Source organism: Chenopodium quinoa, unplaced genomic scaffold (genome assembly GCF_001683475.1).
Source record: "Chenopodium quinoa cultivar QQ74 unplaced genomic scaffold, ASM168347v1, whole genome shotgun sequence".
In the NCBI taxonomy this organism is placed as follows: domain Eukaryota; kingdom Viridiplantae; phylum Streptophyta; class Magnoliopsida; order Caryophyllales; family Amaranthaceae; genus Chenopodium; species Chenopodium quinoa.
In genome coordinates this window covers 7,908,941-7,931,498 of record NW_018745448.1, presented here as the reverse complement: position 1 = coordinate 7,931,498, position 22,558 = coordinate 7,908,941, and the positions used below count along the sequence as shown (strand labels likewise).

Below are 22,558 nucleotides of genomic sequence, written 5' to 3'. Positions count from 1 at the left end.
CAGAATGATAATGATTCAAAGCACAAATATCCTGAGTGCAAAACACCACTAGGGATAGAAAAGCATGCCTCACAATTATATACTAACTCTGTCTTTTATGAATTTCAATATGAGTTTGAAATTGCTTGTTTTTCATGTGGTGTTGATGAATTGAAGAAAGAAAATGGATTGGAAGTTGCAAAAGTAAGTGAAGGAAATCGGATTAGAACATTTGATGTTGTGTTTAATCCAACTAACTTTGACACCACATGTTCTTGCAAGTTGTTTTATAGACAATGAATTCCATGTAGACATATGATTTGGGTTTGGAAAGCAAAAAGGTTTGAAAACATTCCTGAGCATTATATGCTACACAGATGGACTACTATGGCACTGAAAAAACCAATTTTTGACTTGGGTGGAAACCTGTTGGAGCAATGTCCTAATTTAATTGACAAGAAAAAATTGTTAAATGATTTATGGTCAGAGATACACACTTGTGTAAGTTTGGCAGAAGGCAATGATGAAGATATTCAAGATCTTGTGATAAATCTTCAAGGAATAAGAAAGGATTTGGAGGCTAAGAGGATTGCAAGGAATAATGAAACAACAGGAAGTGCAAACAACAAAGGACAAGACATTGAGCTATTGATTGGAGCTAGTGTGCCAACTGAAATAATTGTCAAACCTCCAAAAATTTCAAAGAATAAAGGGACTGGAATTCATGTATCAAATGTAGAGACTTCAAAAGAGAAAGGGGCTGAGATTGATGTGCCAAATGTTGAAACAAGAGGTAGAAGTGCAAAAAGGCTAAAGGGAGAAAAAGAAAAGGCTGTAGAACAAAACCAGAAAAAGAAGAGATTATGTAGAGGTTGTGGTGAATTGAGTCATCATGATATTAGAAATTGTCCAAACAAAGTATAATGATACTTTTATACAAATATAAAAGTTAATATTTTTATATAAATATATGATTTAGCATTTTGTGTTTTAAATTTTGTTGAAATGAGCAAATATTTTGCAAGCTCTGTTTATCTATCATACACACATATGTAATTATACCAAAGCTATTGTAATGTCCTTGGTAACAGAAATAGTCCAATCCAAGATATTATACAATGAGTTCAATAAAGAGAACATACCCTAATCTTCAAAATCATAGAGGCTAAATTAACTAGATATTTGCTGATATTTGTATAATGATACTTTTATACAAATATAAAAGTTAATATTTTTATATAAATATAAGATTTAGCATTATTTATTTGATCATTTGGCAAATGAGAAAATAGTTAATACTCATTTGTCAAATGAGCAAATAGTTAATACTCATTTGTCAAATGAGTAAACATTCCTTTTAATAATACATTAAATCAACAACCATTTCTTTGCTCATTTGTGAAATGAGTAAGCATTAGTTTCCTCATTTTTTAAATGAGCAAATAATTAGTTACTTATTTAAAAAATAAGAAAACATTTATTTGCTCATTTAGCAAATGAGCAAATAGTCAGTTTCTCAAATAGTTAATCAGGAATTTAACAAATGACAAACAACTTAGTCAATAAGATAGAAAATCATATCCATTACATTGACATAGCAAAATTTATACTTAGAAAATCCTAACAACATCATAAAAACATTAGATCAACTAAGAACATTTATCACATTTGTCCTATTAAGAACATCATAAAACTAACACTTCTATTGTTCTGTACAAAAACTATACAAATCCTAAGAACAATTGATCAACTTCAGTCTTCAATTCTCTCCGTTAATTGCTCTTGGATTGCTGCCCCTAGCTTTCTTCAGCATCACTTGCTTCCTCAACCTTTTTTTTCTTTTGGACAACTTGTTTAACAGGTTTAACAGTATTTACTTCACTTGAAATAATTGAGAGGGTATACTTCAAACGAAGTTTGTCAATGATTATGTCCTGCAAAGAGAAAAAATGAAGCAATAATTCAGAGTAAGTATAGGGTAAGTAATGGCTTCATGAATGTATATCAACAAGCTGCTCACAAATTTTAATCTAAAAAGTGCAGATTTCTCATTCCAGAAGAATCAAATTATAAAAATTGCAATTAAACTTTTTCTGGTTAGACTTACATTATTTTTCTTTAAACCTGAATTCCACTTTTGCAAACCCATATATGTTTCCATATGCCTCATCATTGCAACACCGCAATGCAAATGATAATCATCTGAAGACTTCCAAGGTAAATCAACCACAACAGACTCCATAGACTTGATTTGTTTTGACAAAACAACACTTTGTATACTTCCTTCACCATTCATGAAATATGAAAATGCACTTTTCTGAAAATGAACAAATAAGTTAAAATAAGAACAAAAACAGGTGGAACAAATATAGTTAGAACAAGCAGAACAAGATCAAGATAAACAACTAAACTCAAATCATTTTTCTAAAATAATCTAACAAAATCTTGAGCCATTACTGCCACCTACCCACACAAACCTACCCAAACATTACACAATTCTGATTCCAAAAACTAATTTCAGAATCTGATTTCAGATTATATTACAGGTTGTATGTGTGCTTGTGTGTGTGTGTGTGTGTGTGTGTGTGTGTGTATGTGTGTGTGTGTGTATGTGTGTGTATGCGTGTGTGTGTATTTGTGTGTGTGTGTGTGTGTGTGTTTGTGTGTGCCTGTGTATGTGTGTGTGTGTGCCTGTATACAATCAGAAACTCTCAAACACATTGTTCAAATGCAGAGATGCACATTATGTAGAAAAATAAATCACAGAGTTTTGCAAGTATTCGCTAGAAAAGTTTTACATGTCATATATCCCGAAAGAATCAAGCTGACCATGAATAGATTCAAAGTGAGGTCAGAGACAGAGACTAACAGGAAGCTATTTAAGACTTTGCTTGTGTGTGTGTGTGTGTGTGTATGTGTGCGTGTGTGTATGTGTGTGTGTGTATGCGTGTGTGTGTGTGTGTGTGCCTGTGTGTGTGTGTGTGTGTCTCTGGCGTGAGTGTGTGTGTGTGTATTTTATTGTTATGGGAGAAAGAAGAAATTCAGAGGAGAATCCTCTGAAAGGGTTAAGGTACCAGTGATATAATGAGAGGAGACATGAATAAAGAATCTGGTAACAACATGGCAGGCATCAATGAGGATATTAATGATGAAGAAGAAGTGGCAGAAGACATACCAGATTTTTAAGCAATTTCATATTTTCTCTAGGACCTTCACTGTAATCAATAACCTCAATTGTACCACAGTCTGTGGTGGTGTTAAAACATACCAGATAATAATGATCCTTTTCAAATACCGGGAAAAAGAAAAGCTCAATATCTTTCTTTGGGATGATTGTTTTGCTGAATTCCAACTCCATAACCTCACAAAACATTTTATTCCTTTCTTGAGCACGATCACTTTCGTATTGAAAAAGGCAATCCTACAAAAATAAATAAGTAAAAATACATAAATAAGATGAACATAAATGAAAAGAGTAAATAAGAAATGAGTAAAGTGAATTTGAAATGAGAAAAGTCATAAAATGAGTAAATTGAATTTATTTTTACAAATGAGCAAGTGAATGTTTTGCTCATTTGACAAATGAGCAAATAATTAACTGCTCATTTGGCAAATGAGCAAAGAATTAATTGCAGCTATCATTCAATTATTTATGTAATTACAGAACATACAGAATGTTAGTTGTCAGATAGCATCATAAACATAAAGAATTAAGTCCTTTGGTTAAAGACCATATAGAATTATAGATGCAGCATGTCTGTGAATTCTCACTCGTCACTGATTCAGACCAAAATACAGGTCATAAATAAGAGTCCGAATTGTGCAGGACCAAAATTAGACCATAATAAAACTCATAAACACTGATTATACATTGATTCAGACCAAGGAAGTCAGAATTTATATTATTATTAGTTCTGTATTTCAAATATTTTATCAAAAGATTTTATGTTATTTAGTATCCAATAAGAGACTTGAATTAGTTCAGTATTTAATTTTTGCTCATTTGACAAATGAGCAAGAATATTTGACAAATGAGCATTGAATAGTTTGCTCATTTGACAAATGAGCAAAGAACTAATAATAGTTTTTGCAAATACAAAAAAACATCTACATTCAAATATAAAAAAAATTATATGAAATGAGAAAAGTGAACATGAACAAAATAAAACAAAATAAAATGAACGAGTTGAACTTACAACAGCATTAAGACCAAAAAAGAAATGTCCACAAGAATTGACATCTTTATATTGCTCATTAAAATTCAGAACAGTAGACCATGCATTAATGATATCGCCATGAATTTTGCTATGAGTTTTTAGCATTTCAAGTTGAAATAGCATTACTTCATTATCAGGCTCACCCTTGCATTAAAACCCTGCATCACTACATATAAGACAAGAGCTGCACAGAACCTGCCACACTGACAGACACCAACAGCCTCGCAGACAGACACAACAGCCTTAACAGAATCATGACTAATCTTTGTTAATTATAATAGTCTGCAGTGCTACATTCTCAACCAAAATCGACGGTAGGAACACTGGCCTATATTGCCCCAGAAGTCCTTTCCCGAAAGGAATATGATGGAAAGGTAGTGTAACAACTAGTGAATAGTGATAGAGCGCTCTAGAAAAGCTCAGTAAGGTCAGGAGATTAAACAAAATTCAGCAAGTTAGGTAGACTACATGACATAAAGGTGCAATTACACATCATGGAGGACCTTACAAAAGACTCGGAACCATCGACTTTACTGGTTAGATAATATAACACATTCAACACTCCCAAATGAGCAAAAACAATTAAAAAAAAAAAGTAAATAATTAGTTGGTAATTTTATACAAATGAGCAAAATCATAGATACTCATTTGTCAAATGAGCAAAAACATAGATTCTCATTTGTCAAATGAGCAATCAAACATAGATGCTCTTTAAGTGACAAGCAAAATTTTTGAGCAATCATCTACGGGGCTGACTTAGCTGCCTTCCTCCAGACCTTTTCAAATATCATCCAAAACCCAGACAGTTTAACAATGTAGATCACAAAAAGAATATCGAAAGATAACATTACCTAATTTCCAGCCTTGAGTTAATGTTGGACAAGAAGCAGAGGAGCTATTACTTTTATACAATACTAGAGAATTACCAAAACAATATGGGCTACATCAGAATGCAGTTACACCTTCAGGATTAGCGCTTTACTGCTATGTTTCTATTAGAAATAAATAGATTTTTTTGGTTTTGATAGCATCTTACTGTACTATCACCATTTATTTATCAATTTTACAAATTGTTGTTTCCGATACTAGACAAACAGCATTTTACAAATTTTTGAGAAATTACATAAAACGAAAATCAATCAAAAAAATCGCAACAAAATCAATAAAAAATCAGAACAAAGTAAACGAAAATTAACTTAAAATCAGAGATGAGAAACGAAAAGCAAAATGAAAATCAATCAAAAATCGCAACAAAATCAAACAAAAATCGCAACAAAACAACATAATATCGCAAATACAAAACCAAAACAAGAACACTTAGTAAAACCAAAATTCAGGCAAAATAAAACTAAAATTTACTGGATAATCACTCAAGAAAACGAAAATAAAGCTAAAATCAACAAAAAATAACAAAATAAAACATAATCGACACATTGCATGTTAAATTAATGAGCTAAAATCAGAAAAAAATTAAACGAACATCAAAACGAAAATAAAACAATGAATGTAACCTAAAATTAATCGAAAAAACAGCAAATGTATAAACAATAGACTTACATTAACAAAAATTGATGAAGATTGAAGAAGTTTTGATGAAAAATCAGAGAGCAGCAGAGTATGAACACCGTAGAATTGAAGGAGGAGAGAGAAAAATGAGCGAAAAAGAAGAAGGAGGAGAGAGAAAAAAACGTAGGAAATAAATTTTGAAATAAATTTGTTTAGTTTTGTTTGTTTTACCGGGTTGTATTATGACCCTTGGATGTAGTTGATCCAACGGTTGTAATATGTCCTCACATAAAATAGGGTTCTCACATAAGGGGGGTGGTCTCATATGATCCTATATATATATATATATATATATATATTATCATTCTACCTCCCAACTAAATAACTTCATTTAATGGTTACTAAACGCAGCCTAGGTTTACTTAACGTACCCCTTTTTCCCCTTATTTCTCAACCCTCATAAAATTAAATTCCCTTTCTCTTACCTAAATATAAAATCTTAATACAATAAAAGTTATAACTTTTGCAACATACGTACTACATATGGAGTAAAATTTAAAATACTCATTGGCCAGAATTGCAATGAATGATTATTGTTAGATCTATCAATAATGCAGTGCACCCTTCCTTTAATTATTAGGGAAGTACTCCAGCCTCGAGAGGGCGCATTTGCCCGGGCAATATGCGGAAACCGACTCGAAGGACCTCAAAATTGATTAAGTTTTCATTTTTTTCGGAGTATATTTCATGTAAAATGAGTGAACAAGATAGAACCTTTTCAGTTACATTGAACAAAATCAGAGTATCAATATCATGGATATTAAACAAAATAGTGTACTCTATTTCACACATATTGAACAAAATAGAATACCGTATTTCACACATATTAAACAAAATTCTATGCTCTATTTCACACAAATTGAACAAAATCCTTGTGCATTGCATACATAGTCTCAATTTTAGCCCAGCTGCACAAAAAATTTAGTCTATATTATCCAGATTATTCGTATCCCAATTTGACTTTTTCACTGTAGCAAAAAAAAATCCAAATATAAGATTACATACTCTTTATTTCTCATTTTTCAATATGTTTTATCCATGCTACCACCCTTACACGAAAAATGCAGCCCTTGTTATTCAACAATGATATCAAAAATTCTGGAAAACAGGATGAAAATACACAAATTTAAATTTAACTTGCACTTCTACAAAATTTCATATCTTTTGAATTTAAGAAGAAAATGTTAAAATGAATTTAGAGGAATTAACTTTCATTGTTTGATTGGTTGACTTTAAAAGTGACAACCCAAAATGAAATGGGAAATGGGAAATGGGATTATGGTATTGATTTGAATGACGCTAAGTGAACTGGAATATTGGATAAATATGAATTGAAAGGGTGATAGTTAAAGAATGAGGAAGGAAGGAATGAAGGGAGGGTATATTTGGTTTTTTACGAGAGTGTGTTAAGTAGATAAAGGTTGTATTTAGCAACCGTGAATTAACATTATATGTAATATTTGGCTAGTTTGGAATTACAATTTGAAATGAAAGTAGTTTTGGTAAATAGTTTTGATCAACTAGCGAATTCAGTAAATTAAAAGATCCAATTAAATCCCATATTTTGTGGCCGGGTATTGAAAATTCCAATGAATTTGCACATTCTACATTTTCACTAATTATGATCAACCGAACAAACCCCGTATATTCAAATTTACATAAAATCTCAATTCTACCACGGTGTAGTGAAATATATTTAGGACTTTTTTTGTGAAAAAGTACCTTATATACATTAAATTTTGTGAAAAAACTACCTTGTAAAAAAAGATTGCTGTAAAAAACTATCTTATAAAAGTTAAATGTTGTAAGTTGGTACCATGTGCTTAATTTAACTATGAAAGAGAAGGGGAATTAGGAGTTATAAGGTGGCTTATGGAGAAATTGGGTGGAAAAGGGAGAAAAAAATGACTGAAAATGGGTCATTTAACGTCTTTTATTCAATGCAATATTCCGTAAGAAGTAGCTATTTACAACATTAATTGTTTTATAAGGTAGTTTCATACAACGTTTTTTTTTATAAGGTACTTTTTTCACAAAAAATTGACTTGTATGAGGTAGTTATTCACAAAAAGTCCAATAATTTATGTAAGTGTGTGTGTGGAGCCAATGTTTACAACAGTTGTTTGAAATATGACTATCATATATATTATTTTAATACTAAACAATATGATCATTTTATTTTCTCACATTATAATAAGGACATTATTAGTATTCTAATTAAATATATATTTTGAAATTTAATCCAACATAAAATAAATATTTTTCAAGAAACTATATAAAATAAGAATAAAAATTACTTAAATTAAATTAAAATTTTGATAAAAAATGTTGATAATAGTATTTTATACCAAAAATAAAGTAATCTAATTTATTATTTGATGAAAATATGTCAATTATGATAAACTTCATAATCATTAAAACATTATATTAGCCATATTTCAAACAACTGTAGGAAATATACTGTTGCAATCAAACAAATAATAACAAGAACAAGGAAAGATGTTACTTTGAATGTAAATCTCATTACGTTGTGACGTGTTTTATGGGTGCCCTAGAAGTGTATTTCGACACCAGCGGTACAAGGTTCTCAATGACGAATGCTCCCCGAAGGTATCACAACGAGCCTTCAAATATGTACCCCAAATGAAGGATTGGAATCAACTCAAGAACTGCTCACATCTCTATTTAGAGTATCGTAAAATATTGTATGGAACGGACTCATGTGAGTTTGGTCATACAAATAGAAAAAAAAAATTTATCAGAAATAAGATAATAATAGTCAAATATTAAATTATAAATATCAGATATTAGGTTATTAGAGCAACTCCAATTCAACCTAATAATTTAAATAACCTTAACCCTTTGATAAAAAGGAAACATAACAATGTAGTACAGGACACATAATTTATTACGTACATATCAACGAATTCAACCGGAAGACAAAAAAACAAATGGTAAAGGAGACACTAAACAATATCACACATTGTTACTAACGAGTGCTTGCAAATCCTTGACAAATTTGTCAAAGTAACCACTCATTAATCCAGGTTGAGCTAATTTTTGTCTCAAAATATCATGGTTTTTCTTAACCAAACCACTAATCTCACTATTTTCATCCATAACAGATTTAATTGCTTTACTCAAACTCTCCTTTGACACCCACATTCCATCCTCTCCTCGTACTACTTCCACAGCCACTTTCAATTCGGTCGTAAATATTTTTGAGAACAACACTTGATCTCGTAGTTGTGGTATCAACACTGTCTGATTTTTACTCAATATTGCCTCCCATATACTCCCTGAGCCACAATGGCTAACGAAGCATCCGACTGATGGGTGTTCGAGTATTTGTTGTTGTTGCACCCACTCTCCTGTTACCACCCCTCGATCACAGATCCTATCTGTAAACCCCTCAGGGAATGCCTCCTCCACGGTTGAGCAACCCGTGGGGGGCTTGAATGCTACCAAGAAGGGTAATTTTGTCATTTCAAACCCGAGTAAGAGTTCTTGAAATTGGTCCACGTCGAGTACAACTTGACTTCCAAAGACACAAAAAACAACTGTTCCTGGCTTAAATTGTCTTAGCCAATTTTCCCAACGTGTTTCTAGCTCTGCCTCTTGGGGTTCGGGAAGGTCTAAGCCCGAGAGGAGGATTGGCTTGTTGTCATACTGCTTAGACAAGTAGTCACAATACTTGTCTTCTATCTCTCGACATGTCTTGATGGCAATGACGTCGCTACTCTTGAGCGACGTGGTGATCCGCTCGTAGAAGGTCACCCCCTCGCCGAATGGCATGTACAAGCCAAGCATCCTTTTTGGGTCTGTAAGGATAACAGTTGACGAAGGGTAGCCCGGTGGAGCACAAGCAACACACGCATCCTCCTCTACTGCGGCCCTGTCCTTTTGTGGGTCCCGAGATAGGACCATACTAAAAGCCAAGGCCGCTGTAGACACTATATAGTAAGCCACACACTTGGCTTGGGACCCAGAGGCAACCACTGCCTCAGGGACCCAATAGGTGAAGTCGTAAAAGACAAGGTCGGGTTGAAGTCTAACAAAAATAGACTCAAACTCAACCCGAGTGAGGTCTAGTGCGGTGGCGAGGTGGGTTTGGAGGTGGAAAGGAATATCCGAGCAGGTTTCCGTACCCGGAGGGAGTGGATGAACTTGAGGGATGGTGATTGTATGTAATGTTATAAAGGATGAAGTTTTTAGATTGTAACAATTGTTTGGCCTTGTTTGGTATCAAAAGAGTGACAATGTGACCTTTTTCGGCAAGTTTGTTAGCAAGGTGAAGATATGGAATTATATGACCCATTGCTAACCATGGATACATCAATACCTTCAATTGCTTTCCTCCCATTTTATTTTATTTTCTTTTCTTTTAACTGGATAGATGGTTATTTTGTGTTGTGGTATGGCTTTTTAGGTAACTCCATCCTAAGGACTGGGGGTGTATCCGAGCAAATATATCACCAAGGACATTCTTTTGTTTCTGATGAATAAATTACTCCGTACTCATTACAGGTTAGCGTTTATCGACCTTTCATTCTTTTACTGTTAAAAGTGATAATGTAGGTCCTCCATAGTTATCATAATTAGGATTTGTTCCGATTTATTGAAAATAACTAAACTGAATAAAGGTTAAATGAATTGTTTATGAGAGAAGGAAATTAGAAACTGAAGTGATCTCAACTGAACTAAACTGATTGGAGCTGAACTAAACTGAATTTAACTAAACTAATTAGAGCTGAACTGAACTGAACTGATTGGAGCTAAACTGAACTGAACAAAACAGGGCCTTACTCGAATTATATGCACTAAAAATGTGTTTGATTTGGAAGCTTATTGTAGCAATTACTCCCCTTGTTTTTTTTCATTGATAAGCTAAACTGAACTGAACAAAATAGGGTCTTACTTGAATTATATGCACTAAAAATGTGTTTGATTTGGAAATATTGTAGCAATTACTCCCCTTAATTTTTTTTCATTGATATCTTTACATTTTATTTAACTATCAATCATATAATATTGTAACAAATTCAACAATATACTGCAATATCATGATAAAAAAAATTTATATTAGTTAAAGATACAAGTTAAAGTCGTCAAATTAACATATACTAGAAAAAGTCAAATTGTTACCCAAAAAATAAAAAAAGCAAAGGGAGTATTGTGTATTTGTTCAAGTGATTGACCAGGCTTCAATTCGTTTCAATTATTAGGACTAATTGATACTCTTTTATAATCTTTTTAAACAACACATATAGCTATTTTACATAGCTATAACTAGTTTGAAGTCCCGTGTAACATATGATTTTTTTGTTTCTGATGAATAAACTAAAATGCCGGAAACTAAGAGGTCAACGCCGAAAAGTTATAGTCAATGCCGGAAAAGAGGGGGAGGTTTCTGTAGACAAAAAAAATTGATCATGATGGTTCTTTTTTTTAACAAAAATCGTTTAAAAAGTTTTTTCTTGCAAAATGAGGCATTTAAAAGGTTTTTTTTTTTTAACAAGTTTGCCTAATTGTAATTATTAATTTTAACATTACGCCTAGTGATTACATGGGGTGCATCTGTTGGAAAATATCATGAGGATATTTGTCTAGCCTTTTATGAAAGGTTTTTTTTTTTTTTTTTTTTTGGTTGAGTGAGCGACAGGGCTATTTCAAAATCTCTTAAATTGAGAGGGGAGCTCTAACCAGTTGAGTTATACCTCAATCTCTTTTATGATGTTTGGATGAACATAACATTACTCTTGGGTAAATATCTTTCAAAGACATTGTTTAGCATTTTCAAGGGAATTACTTGTATCGTTTGTAGGAATTGAACATATTACTTCGCAGTCCGCAATAATAATAATTGTCTTGACTCTTGGCAGCATAAGAAATTAGCAATTTATAAACTTCAAATTCTTCACATATACTCCCTCCACTCTATATTAAAATACTATTTGACCATTTATGAAACATATTTTTACATTTTAATTTATTAAAAACATTGATACACTAATTTCCTTGCTAAAAAACAAATGACTTGGTTGTTTCTTGCTCCTTCCGGCCATCCATTATAAATTGCCCCATCTTTATTTTTCATTGTCAAAATAAAAATTAGCTAGAGAGCTTGAAGACTAGAAAATAAATAAATTACGTACAAAACAAATAAATAAATTACGTACTAAACAATGATTGCGAATTCAACTTGAAGACACTAACCCAATGGCAAAGGAGACAAATCTATGAGGAACAACTACCAACTTTCATATCAGACTACATTATTACTCACGAGAACTTGCAAATCCTTAACAAATTTGTCAAAGTAACCACTCATTAATACAGGTTGAGCTAATTTTTGTCTCCAAATTTCATGGTTTTTCTTAACCAAACCACTAATCTCACTATTTTCACCCATCACAGATTTAATTGCTTTACTCAAACTCTCCCTTGACACCCACATTCCATCCTCTCCTCGTTCTACTTCCACAGCCACTTTCAACTCAGTTGTAAATATTTTTGTAAATAAGAATTGTTCGTGTAGTTGCGGCATTAACACTATCTGATTTTTACTCATCATACATTCCCATATACTCCCTGATCCACAATGGCTCACAAAGCATCCGACCGATGGGTGTGCTAGTATTTGTGGCTGTTGCACCCACTCGCCCGTCACCACCCCTCGATCACCTACCCTCCTTCCAAACCCCTCGGGGAATGCCTCCTCCACGGTTGCATAACCCGTGGGGGGCTTGAACGCAACTAAAAAGGGTAAATTTGTCATTTCAAACCCGAGTAGGAGCTCTTGAAATTGGGCCACATCGAGTATAACTTGACTTCCAAAAACACAAAACACTACTGATCTTGGTGAGAATTGGCTTAGCCAATCTGTCCAATGGGCCTCTAGAATTGTTTCACTGGGCCCATTGGGCTTAGGAAGATCTAGGCCCGAGAGGAGGATTGGCTTATTGAACTGCTTAGATAAGAAGTCACAATACTTGCCTTCTATCTCTCGGCATGTTTTGATAGCGATTGCGTCGCTACACCTAAGCGAGGTGGTGATCCGCTCGTAGAAGGTCACCCCCTCGCCAAATGGTACATGCAATGAACGAATCATCGTCCTTGGGTCTATGATGACTGTGGACGAAGGGTAGCCTGGTGGTGCATTTGCAACACAGGCATCCTCCTCGACCACAGCCTTGTCCTTTGGTGGGTCCCTAGATGGGACCATAGTAAAGGCCATGGCCACAGCAGAAACTATAGAGTAGGCCACACACTTGGCCTGGGACCCAGAGGCAGCAACTGCCTCTGGGACCCAATAGGTAAAGTCGTAAACGACGAGGTTAGGTTGAAAACTAACAAGTATAGACTCAAACTCAACTCGAGTGAGGTCTAAAGCAGTGGCGAGGTGGGTTTGGAGGTGGAAGGGAATATCCGAGGCGGTTTCCGTGCCCGGAGGGAGTGGATGAACATGGGGAATGGTGATTGTATGTAAGGTTATAAAGGATGGATGTAAATTTTTAGATTGTAACAAATTTTTTGCCTTGTTTGGGAGCAATAGAGTGACAATGTGGCCTCTCTCGGCATATTTGTTAGCAAGATGAAGATATGGAATAAAATGACCCATGGCTAACCATGGATGCATCAATACTTTCAACTGTGTTTCCTTCATGTTTTTTTTTTTTTTTTTTTTTATTTCGTTTATAATCGGATGATGAAGTTGTATTGTGGCATACATAGCTTATATATTTGTCGATGACAAAGTTATGATTCTTAAATTATGAAAAATATTACAGTAATATCTTAACACACGTAACAAGTTTTTCATGCAAATTCTTACAAGTGGTGCGTCACATCATTTATTGCATGTATAAATGTATTGAATTGATTATTGATGGTGTGATATAGTTTCAAATATGGTTTTTGACAATAATGCATACATATATTATACTCCTATATTCTTTCTACTTTTCGTTTTCTTATTTCCTTTTTGTCTTATTTAGACCATGTCAAACAAGTATAAATTATGAAATTTTTGAAAGGTGTACATTAGACTTAGTTAAGATGGTTTTAACGACTATGATATCTAAATGACCATATATGTTTAAATTAATATACTTCGTATAAAGGACTAATATTGATTAAAATAGTGCATTAAAATAAAAAATAATATTCATTAAAAAAAATACAACCTGTTTCGGGTGAAAAAAACAATGGGACCTTGCCGAAGGTCCTGAGATGTGGCTGAAGACTGAACTCGGTCCAAGTGATGTTGGGCCGAGAGTTTCCTGCACAGCAAACACACGTAAACTCGCCTCGGGGGTTGTGATGAGGAAGGCCCCTCCGATGCCGAAATCAAACAATGTATAGAGAGAGAAAGCTATGCAAGAGTATTAATTGCTTGAGGCTATATGTGAATGAGTAATAAATGGTGTGATTGAAGGCTTTTATACCTTAACATAATGATGAGAAATGGGCTTAGAGTCATATAAGCTAACCACGATGACTGAGCCGTTGACTTGAGCTTGACTTGGCATGATTGGAGGCTTGGGCCTTGACCTTGGACTTGGAATTAAATCATTTATGGACCAGGCCCAATTAGGCTTAATTGGACCCAAACAACTTGCCCCCCAGACCCAATTTGGAAGGATGATGGGTCGGGTTTGGATTTAATAAAAATGGAGGGAAGTAAATGATTTAATTGAATCAAAGAGATTTAAATTTTTAAACAGTCATTAATGAAATAACTGTAATTTGGATAATAATTAAGGAAGTTGGACGGATAATGGGCAGTTTAATTGAGGGGAGTGTGTTTAACGGTTACTTAATGAGTGATTAAAGAGATATTAACAGCTCGAACTCCTAGAATTCCAATTTCTGAGAATATAAACGGCGCTGCACCCTCTCTCTCCTCATTTCTTCACCAATTCTCACTCTCACTCGAACAAGAACCCTTAATTCCGCTTCAAAACTCCACTAAATTCCCGAGATTAAGAACTTGAAACCGAAATTCGTTGCTCCGAACTGGTAGACCGGCGAATTCCGCTTCAGATTAAGGTAATTTTCTTCGATTTCTCTTCGATTTTTCTTGAATTTTGAAAGCACTCCCCCTTTTTCGACTTCTCTTTCGAAAATCCGACAATGGTTAGAGGCAGAGCGCGTCAACCCCGACGACCTGGTCAGGCTTGGGATCCGAGGGACCGTGCCAACACTTAGAACGAGGAAAGAGTTGGGGCTGACCCGGAAGAGGGTATCCGGGCCACCCCTTTATCTTCGGCGCCTCCCTAAGAAACGGGCGAGGCAGGTGTCTCTGGCAGGAGGAAGTTCTGCCCGCCGCACTGGGTACAATGAGTGGCAGAATTCCGAAGCCATTTCGGCTATGATGAGGAACATACCCTACCCCTGGTGGGTCAGGAATGCTGAGGCCTACCGCTTTTCCAAACAACTCGAGTTGCACTACGGTATTATGAGGCGGATGGGTATTGGTGCCGAATGCCCACGGCCACTGATAGGATTCATCGTCCACCTCCTGGATATGTGGAGGTGTACACTAGGCAACTGCAGTACGGGTTGTGGTTCCCCTTAAATCCCTTCTTCAGGGACATATTAATAAAGTACAGGATCTCCCTGTGTCAATTGACGCCGGTCAGTATCCGAAGGGTGATGACGTACCTCTGGGTGTGCCGGTTTTTTGGCCTTGAGCCGAACCTGCACTGTTTCAAGAATCTGCACAAGCTTACGTCGAACACCCAAAGCCGATATGGTCAGCATGGCTCTGGCTGGTGGCGGATTGAAAGTCATGCGCAATACCTGACAATATGGCCGAATGATTCTTCGGACAAGGACTGGAGAGGTTAGTGGATCTGGGTTAGGGCGCCTTCGGATCCGGATCACCCCTAATTCTTCGAAGCTCCCCGCTATCTCTCCGAACCCGACCCAAACATGTTGGACTTGGGTCCTGAAGACCCTGATGCTACCAGTCATCCTAGCTACCAGCAAATCTCCTTCGGGAAATAGGAAAATCTCGGAGAGACTAGCCGGCTGAAGCACATCCCAGCGAGATGGCTTCCAGACTCCCATTACGCCTTCCAAGAGAATATGCTAGCGGTTGTCGGGCTCAGCCGAAAGTTTAGAGATGGTAATTAAGCACCTCGGCTAGGGCCGAGGACTTGCATTTTGTTTCTTTTTTATTTTGCAGTTACTTCAGAACTTTTTAGTATCTGCTTCATTGAGCTAACTCATCTGTTCTGCTTTTTTCAGAGCTGAATGAGGCCAATTCGGGGATTGACTACAACCGATTGGGAGTAAACGCCGAAAGGGTCATACTAGATTGTTCCCCTGCGATCAGTGATCCGAAGGACCGTATGTTGCATCTGCATTCGACGGGACTTCAGATTGAGGCTGCTACAGACTATCTGAAGCAAAAATCTACCTTGTTGTTTTGTTGTGCTTTTTTTTTACTTAAACCCTTCTTGCCCCCCCCCCCCACTTCTGCATTTTGAGGAAGAGAGCAAAAGGAGAGAGGGAAAAGCTCTTGTACGGCCCGAAGATCTTTCGGAGTCTGAAACTTCGAACTCTGAGGATATGAATTAGCAACCTCTTGTTCAGAGAAAGAGGAGAAGAATGGGTCCGACAGTATTGGGCCCAGATGGTTTCGAGCTGAGGCCGATGCCCGGCGTTGTAATAAGGGAACCTGCAGTAGGTAGGGGCAGGGTTCCTAGAGGTGCAAGGGGTCCTCGACCCCCAGTTCAGCCACCACCACCAACTCCTCCACCGCCGAAGACCCCTCCACCACCTCCCAACACTCAAGAGATGGAGGTGGATCAACGAACTCCTGACCCAAAGGAGGGGGTTCCAGAAAAGGCGTCAAACAAGGAGAGCGTTGCTAAGCTCTCTGGTGACAAAGCTATCGTTGAAGGGGTAGCTGAAGAGGTGGTTGCAGCTGAAAATGCAGCCGATGGGGGTTTTGCTGCTATAATTCAACAAGAGGTTGATACCCTAATTAACCAACCTATTGAGGACGCTGAAGCGGTCCATGCTGATGGGGACCAAACTGGAGAAGGGGAGGAACCAACTGACCCTTACAAAGCTGAAGAAGCTCCATCATCTTCGTTCCCCTCCTTCAAAACATTTCAATCAGGGTATATGGGTTTCTCAACGCCTCAGATCCCCATCCCGAACAGCGCTTGGGCTGAGATCAGGGGAAGGTATGGAGAGAGTGTTGAGGCTTATTTCGGCGGCTGCTCCCACCTATCCTAAATGGAGCAGGCTAGACCTGTGAGATGATTAATTCTCTCCAGAACATAGTGGATATAGCTGAAACAGAGGCAAAGCTTGCCAAGCTGAAGCAGGCAAAGGCTGAAGACGAAGCCAAGAGAAGTATGGACTCCTAAAATGTCTTCTGCAACGACATGGAGAAGGAGGTCCTGTCGATGATGGATGAGGGTGTGGCTCTGATCAATGAGTTCGGCGTTGTCGATGTCAAGAGCCTCAAAACTCAGATCGAGCTGAAGATCGTGCACGAGGTTGACTCCCGAATGCTTGCTTGGGAAGCTTTGTTTTAGCAAAGGGTCAAAATCTTGAAGGCTGATGTCGACCATCACCGAAAAGCTTATGATGACAAGGAGACCGAGCTAATTAAGGCTAATACCCAAGTCGAGGCTCAAGGATAGAGGCTGATCAGATTGGAGACTCAACTGAACGACAAAAAGGCTGAGTTATCCCAAGCTCGGGCTGAGGCTAAGCAAAAGGAGTAGCAGCTCGCTGATGCTGAGACCAAGCTGAAGGAGCAGCAAGTGTCCTCCCAGAAGGCCTTGGAGGAGGTTTAGAAGAAGCTGGCCGACGCTGAGGATCAACTGGTCATCAAAGTTTACTCCAAGGCTAAGTACTCGACTGCCTACAACAAAGGGTACAAGGTGGCCTGAAGACTGGCTCTTCATGCAGCTCCTGAGCTAGACTGGTACCAATGTAAAATTTGGGCTGAAGACCCCAAAGATCCTCATATGGAGTTCTCCAACCAGGCTGAGATAGATCTGGAGATCCGTCTCCAAGCTAAGGAAATGGAGGATGCTGAACCTGAGGAACTGAGAACAGAGAGAACGAAGCTCAAGCTCAAGTTCATCCCGCCTCTTCAGCAGCCGAAACCGATGCCACCTTGGAGCCCAGCGTTGCTGGAAGGCCTGATCCTTCAGCTGAAGCCTAGGGACTCGGGCAATCTTCTTCAGAATCTTGCGGATAAACTTGTGCTTAACTTCTGAATTGTCGCTTCTGAATTTTTTGCCTCTGTTTTGCTTCAGCTTGCCTTGGTGTACAAACATTTTAGTTTTTTTTCATGTACGCATTTCGGCAGCTGTAATTTTCCGCTTGTGGGCGGCTGCCGATATTTATTCTTATGTTATGAAACACTTAACTTTTCAGCTAGGCTTTCGAGCTTCTTACTCGTATTATGAATTTGCTACTTTTCTTCTTATTGCTTTGCCTCGAACTTGCACATTGATCTGATGAGTTTTTGAAAAATTTGCTAAGTAAAAAGGCCTTTAGCTTTAGAAGTTTTCAGCTGCTGAACACTTGTAGTGTCCATTGCCCCCCCCCCCAGAATCCTGAAGGTTTATCTTCGGATTTCTGAGATAATTACCTGTCTTTTTTTTATTTTAGACGAAGCTTTTATGTACTTAATAAATTTCTAATTGTTATGCGATTACTCTTGGTTTTCTGTCTAACTTAAAAAATGGATATCTGAGACATAAGGCCAACTTAAGGCAATGTCCCAAACAATGACCCTCTGGGATTGTAGGGAATATTTCAAGCGTTATCCCAAACTTGAACCCCACTGTGATCATACACTTAAGCATGGTGGCGTCCAAAGGGAAAGAAGATAGAGCAAAAGAGTCGCCAACAAGTTTTAGGAACTTGTAAACCGTTCATAGGGTGAAGGTTACACCCCTTAACGATCCAAGAGATCGTCAACCATAATAGGTCTGGAACAATGACTGGTAGTTAGGGGATGAAGGTACAAATCCAACCTAAAAGAGATTGAACCTGCCCTAATAATAGGCCTCTACTTTATTCTGATCGTATTCATGTGCGCTTTCTGACTAACATGCAATCGATAGGTTTAACCCTAAACCTTTTTATCTATGTTGGTTGAATATTAATGCACAAATAAATCTATTATTGGCGATCACTTGAATTATAATCAAATTAACCCTAAACAAGATTATTAATTATCTTATATAAGCGTGATTACAAGTACAAATTCCCTTTAAACATGCATAAAAGGCGTGATCAAGCAATAACAATAAATATAATCAAGCAACATAATCATAACAATCAAAATAATCATAAAAATCATAATCATGTTGAGCATAATAATAGTAAGATCCTAGACATGACACTAACAAGATTAATAACAAACCCTAGCATGTCACTAAACAATAAAAATAAAATATTTAACCCTAACATGAAAATGACATGAATATTAGGAAGAAAATAGGAAGCATCGCAGGAATCATAATTATCATATTTGATATTAGAAATTATAGTTGTTACCCTAAACATGATACTAGGAAGATCAAAATGCCTTAACATGATACTAGGAATCATAATAAGCTAGACATGATTTTTATATCATAATATCAATAAAATAATTAAAGCACTTACTTGGATGTCTCGTACCTCTTTCTAATAACAAAATACACGCGTTAGTAACTTCAAGGAAAATAATAAAATCAAATAATTAAATTAAATAATTGAAATAGAAATTTAGGACCAAACCCTGAGAAATACCAAACCTTTCACGTCTAGGTCGAAGGCAACTTCGAATTTGGCTAGGTGTGTCTAGATCTTGTGAATACGGAATTTTGTATGCAAAAGGGCTAGTTTAGAAAAGAGATAGAGAGAGAGAGAGCGAGAATAAGCTTTAGCTTAGAGAGAGAGAAAAGAATTAGAAAACTAGAGAGTTGATGATTGTTGTTGAGAATTGATGATTAAAAACGAAGGTTTTAGGAGACTATTTAAAGAGAAAATCAGCCAAACAGATAGAAAAACGAATCAGAGTTTCGACGAGAATAAAACTCGATTAGCACCAGACGCTGAACATTAGCTTCAGGCGCTATGGCTAGCGCAGGCACTAATCCCTGTCGTCAGGCGCTAGTCATTAATTTCACGCGTTTTCTTAGTTTTGATAAAATTTATCCGTACAAGAGGGAAAAACCGTATTTTCCTTAAAAACACTTCTTCTATTCTGATTAAAATTCCAAAAAGTCAACTAAAGTCAATTTATCAATTCTAATTGCATTAGGAATGATAAATCCATATTAGGCCATCCTCTAGATCATTGGGCCGCACATAAACATCAAACCGGGCCCAGTTTAGTAATTTGGCCATAACTTCCTCATTATTCATCGGAATTGGGCTTATGATATATCGTTGGAAAGCTATTTTCAGGCCCCATCCAACTACACCATTATTGGACCCTTGATATGGACCAAAAAAAACTGGTTTGGCTGTTTTCTTAAAATAGGTTTTCAAAAACAAAGAGAAAAAAAAAGAATAAAAAACTAACTGCAACACTAGACTTTCCACACTTTCACTTCATTCGATTATGATTCGATGTGAAAGGTACTCGTCACTGGGTTTGGTTTTGGGGAGACACAAATGGGTGTCTACAGGGATACAAGGCTTAGTGAAAGAAATATCCCAAATTCGTCCATGGACTCACTGCCTTGGAAAACAAGTCTTGCCGAAGAGTTTACTTCAGCTAAAAGACCAGTGTTCTTTTATAGGCAAGTTTGTCAGCAATCCGAAACCTGATGCCTCAAAGGCGAAGGTTTCAGAGAGTGCTGAAGGAAAACTCTTAAAAAGTAGATAGAATAAAGAAAAATGAAAGAATAAAAATTGCAAATATTTGTAGAAATGTTGGCTCTGAGGCCTTTCATTAATAATTGAAAATGCACTTACAAAGATTGTTCTGCCAAATGATTTTTCAGCTCAGTTCCATCCAACTGTCGAAGTCGGTATGTCCCAGGCTGGAGTTCATCATAAATCTTGTAAGGTCCCTCCCAGGTGGCTGAGAGTTTCCCATGGATTCGGTTTTTCTGAACTGCAGCAGCATTCCAAAGGACAAGGTCTCCAACTCTAAGAGGCCTTGCATGGACCCTTCGGTTATAGAATTTGCTGATTCTTTGCTTATATACAGCCATTCTGTCTCTGGCTGAGTCTCTTACTTCGTCAAGGAAATCGAGATATTCCTTCATAAGTTGCTCATTCTCAGCCGAAAAGTGGTGCACTCGCAGACTTTCAGAACCGATTTCCACTGGAAGAACGGCTTCGGCACCATACACCAACTCAAAAGGTGAGTGGCTCGTCGCCTCTTTTTCAGTCGTCCGAAGTGACCAGAGAGTTTCGGGAAGTTCTTCTAGCCATTTGGATTTTTGATCCTCAACCCTCTTTTTGAGAGCGTTAAGAATCTGCTTATTTGCAGCTTCGGCTTGTCCGTTACTTTGCGAATGACACACTGGTGAATATGCCGAACTGATCAGTATACCGCTTCAGCGGCAAATTGTCGAATTGCCTTCCATGATCAAAGACAAATACTTTTTGGATGCCGAAATGAGTAATGGTGCTCTGCCAGATGAATTTTATGACAGTTCGCTCTGTAATGTTTGAGGCTGCTTCGGCCTTGATCAATTTGCTGAAATAGTCTATGCCGATTATCAACCACTTTTTCTGATATGGGGCATCCGAAAAGGGACCCAGGATGTCAAGCCCCCACTGGGCAAATGGAAGCGGATTCAAAACTAGCTGAAGCTCCTGAGCCGGCTGATGGATGAATGGTACAAATTTTTGACATTTTTCTCATTTTCTGACGAGCTCCTTAGCGTCTGAAATCATGGTGGGCCAATAATACCCTGCCCTTAAGGCTTTATGGGCTAATTTCCTTCCCCCAATGTGGTTTCCACAAATGCCGAGATGGATTTCTCGAAGGATGTAATCATCATCTGTAGGCCCCACGCACTTCAGCAATGGGGCTGAGAAGGATTTTTTCAGGAGCTCTCCATTAAAGACAATGAACCTGGAATTGGTTCGCTTCAGCTTAGAGGCTAAGCTTTTGTCTTCGGGAATTTCTCCCCGAAGCTTGAAATCTAGGATGGGATCCATCCAACTGGGCTCTTGGTTAACACAACACACTTCAGGTGCTTCGTCGACACTTCTTTCTCGGCGCACCTCCACATAAACAGATCGGTTCAGCTCAGTAAGAGTTGAACTAGCAAGTTTGGATAGTGCGTCGGCTTGAGCATTCTGACCCCTTGGGATCAGCTGAACTTCAAAAGTTCTCAGCTTTGCGATGACTGATTTGATCTTGGCGAGGTAAGCTATCATTGAGGGCTCTTTAGCCTCGTAGTCACCTCTGATCTGATACGCAACTAGCTGAGAGTCTTGGCTTCCAGAGAGATGCACAATTCTAAGCCAGCAACCGCTCCCTCATATTCGGCCTCATTGTTCGAAGCTTTAAAAGAAAATTTGAGTGCATACTCAAAGGATTTGCCTTCGGGAGACGTTATCACTACCCCTGCCCCCGAACCATTTACGGTGGAGGATCCATCCGTGAAAACGGTCCAGACTTTCTTTCCTTCGTCTAGCGTATCCTGGTACGAGCATTCAGCCAGGAAGTCCGATAGAGCTTGAGCCTTGATGGCTGCTCTCGACTGGTAGCTGATGCTGAACTCGGTGAGCTCGAAAGTCCACTTTTCCAAATACCAGATATTTCTACTTTGCCGAGCACTTTTTCTAGCGGCTGATCA

General features: G+C 37.3%; 3 protein-coding genes and 1 pseudogene across 3 annotated transcripts; 1 reads left to right on the top strand and 3 right to left on the bottom strand.

Annotated features, from left to right (window-relative positions):
* Positions 1-1,820: 1,820 nt before the first annotated feature.
* LOC110713752 lies at positions 1,821-3,337 on the bottom strand. The gene is made up of 3 exons (XM_021892199.1): positions 3,155-3,337; positions 2,087-2,296; positions 1,821-1,912 (listed from the first exon to the last, which is right to left on the bottom strand). Exons 1-3 carry the CDS (start codon positions 3,335-3,337, stop codon positions 1,907-1,909), a joined length of 399 nt encoding a protein of 132 aa, XP_021747891.1. The 3' UTR covers positions 1,821-1,906.
* Positions 3,338-8,540: 5,203 nt separating this feature from the next.
* LOC110713835 lies at positions 8,541-10,386 on the bottom strand (annotated as a pseudogene).
* A 445-nt stretch (positions 10,387-10,831) lies between these two features.
* Positions 10,832-14,056, bottom strand: LOC110713841 (UDP-glycosyltransferase 79B6-like). The gene has a single exon (XM_021892276.1). It carries the CDS (start codon positions 13,492-13,494, stop codon positions 12,028-12,030), a length of 1,467 nt encoding a protein of 488 aa, XP_021747968.1. The 5' UTR covers positions 13,495-14,056; the 3' UTR covers positions 10,832-12,027.
* A 2,323-nt stretch (positions 14,057-16,379) lies between these two features.
* On the top strand, positions 16,380-17,015 carry LOC110713751 (zinc finger homeobox protein 4-like). The gene has a single exon (XM_021892198.1). It carries the CDS (start codon positions 16,380-16,382, stop codon positions 17,013-17,015), a length of 636 nt encoding a protein of 211 aa, XP_021747890.1.
* The last annotated feature ends 5,543 nt before the right edge of the window (positions 17,016-22,558 follow it).

What these genes read in the sequence shown, in the direction of transcription:
- LOC110713751 (XM_021892198.1), top strand. Translation starts at nt 16,380, where the DNA reads ATGGGTCCGACAGTATTGGGCCCAGATGGTTTCGAGCTGAGGCCGATG.
- LOC110713841 (XM_021892276.1), bottom strand. Translation starts at nt 13,494, where the DNA reads ATGTATGCCACAATACAACTTCATCATCCGATTATAAACGAAATAAAA.
- LOC110713752 (XM_021892199.1), bottom strand. Translation starts at nt 3,337, where the DNA reads ATGGAGTTGGAATTCAGCAAAACAATCATCCCAAAGAAAGATATTGAG. An exon ending in TGAAATTGCTTAAAAATCTG is followed by an intron (nt 2,297 to 3,154) that starts GTATGTCTTCTG and finishes GTTCATTTTCAG; the next exon opens with AAAAGTGCATTTTCATATTT.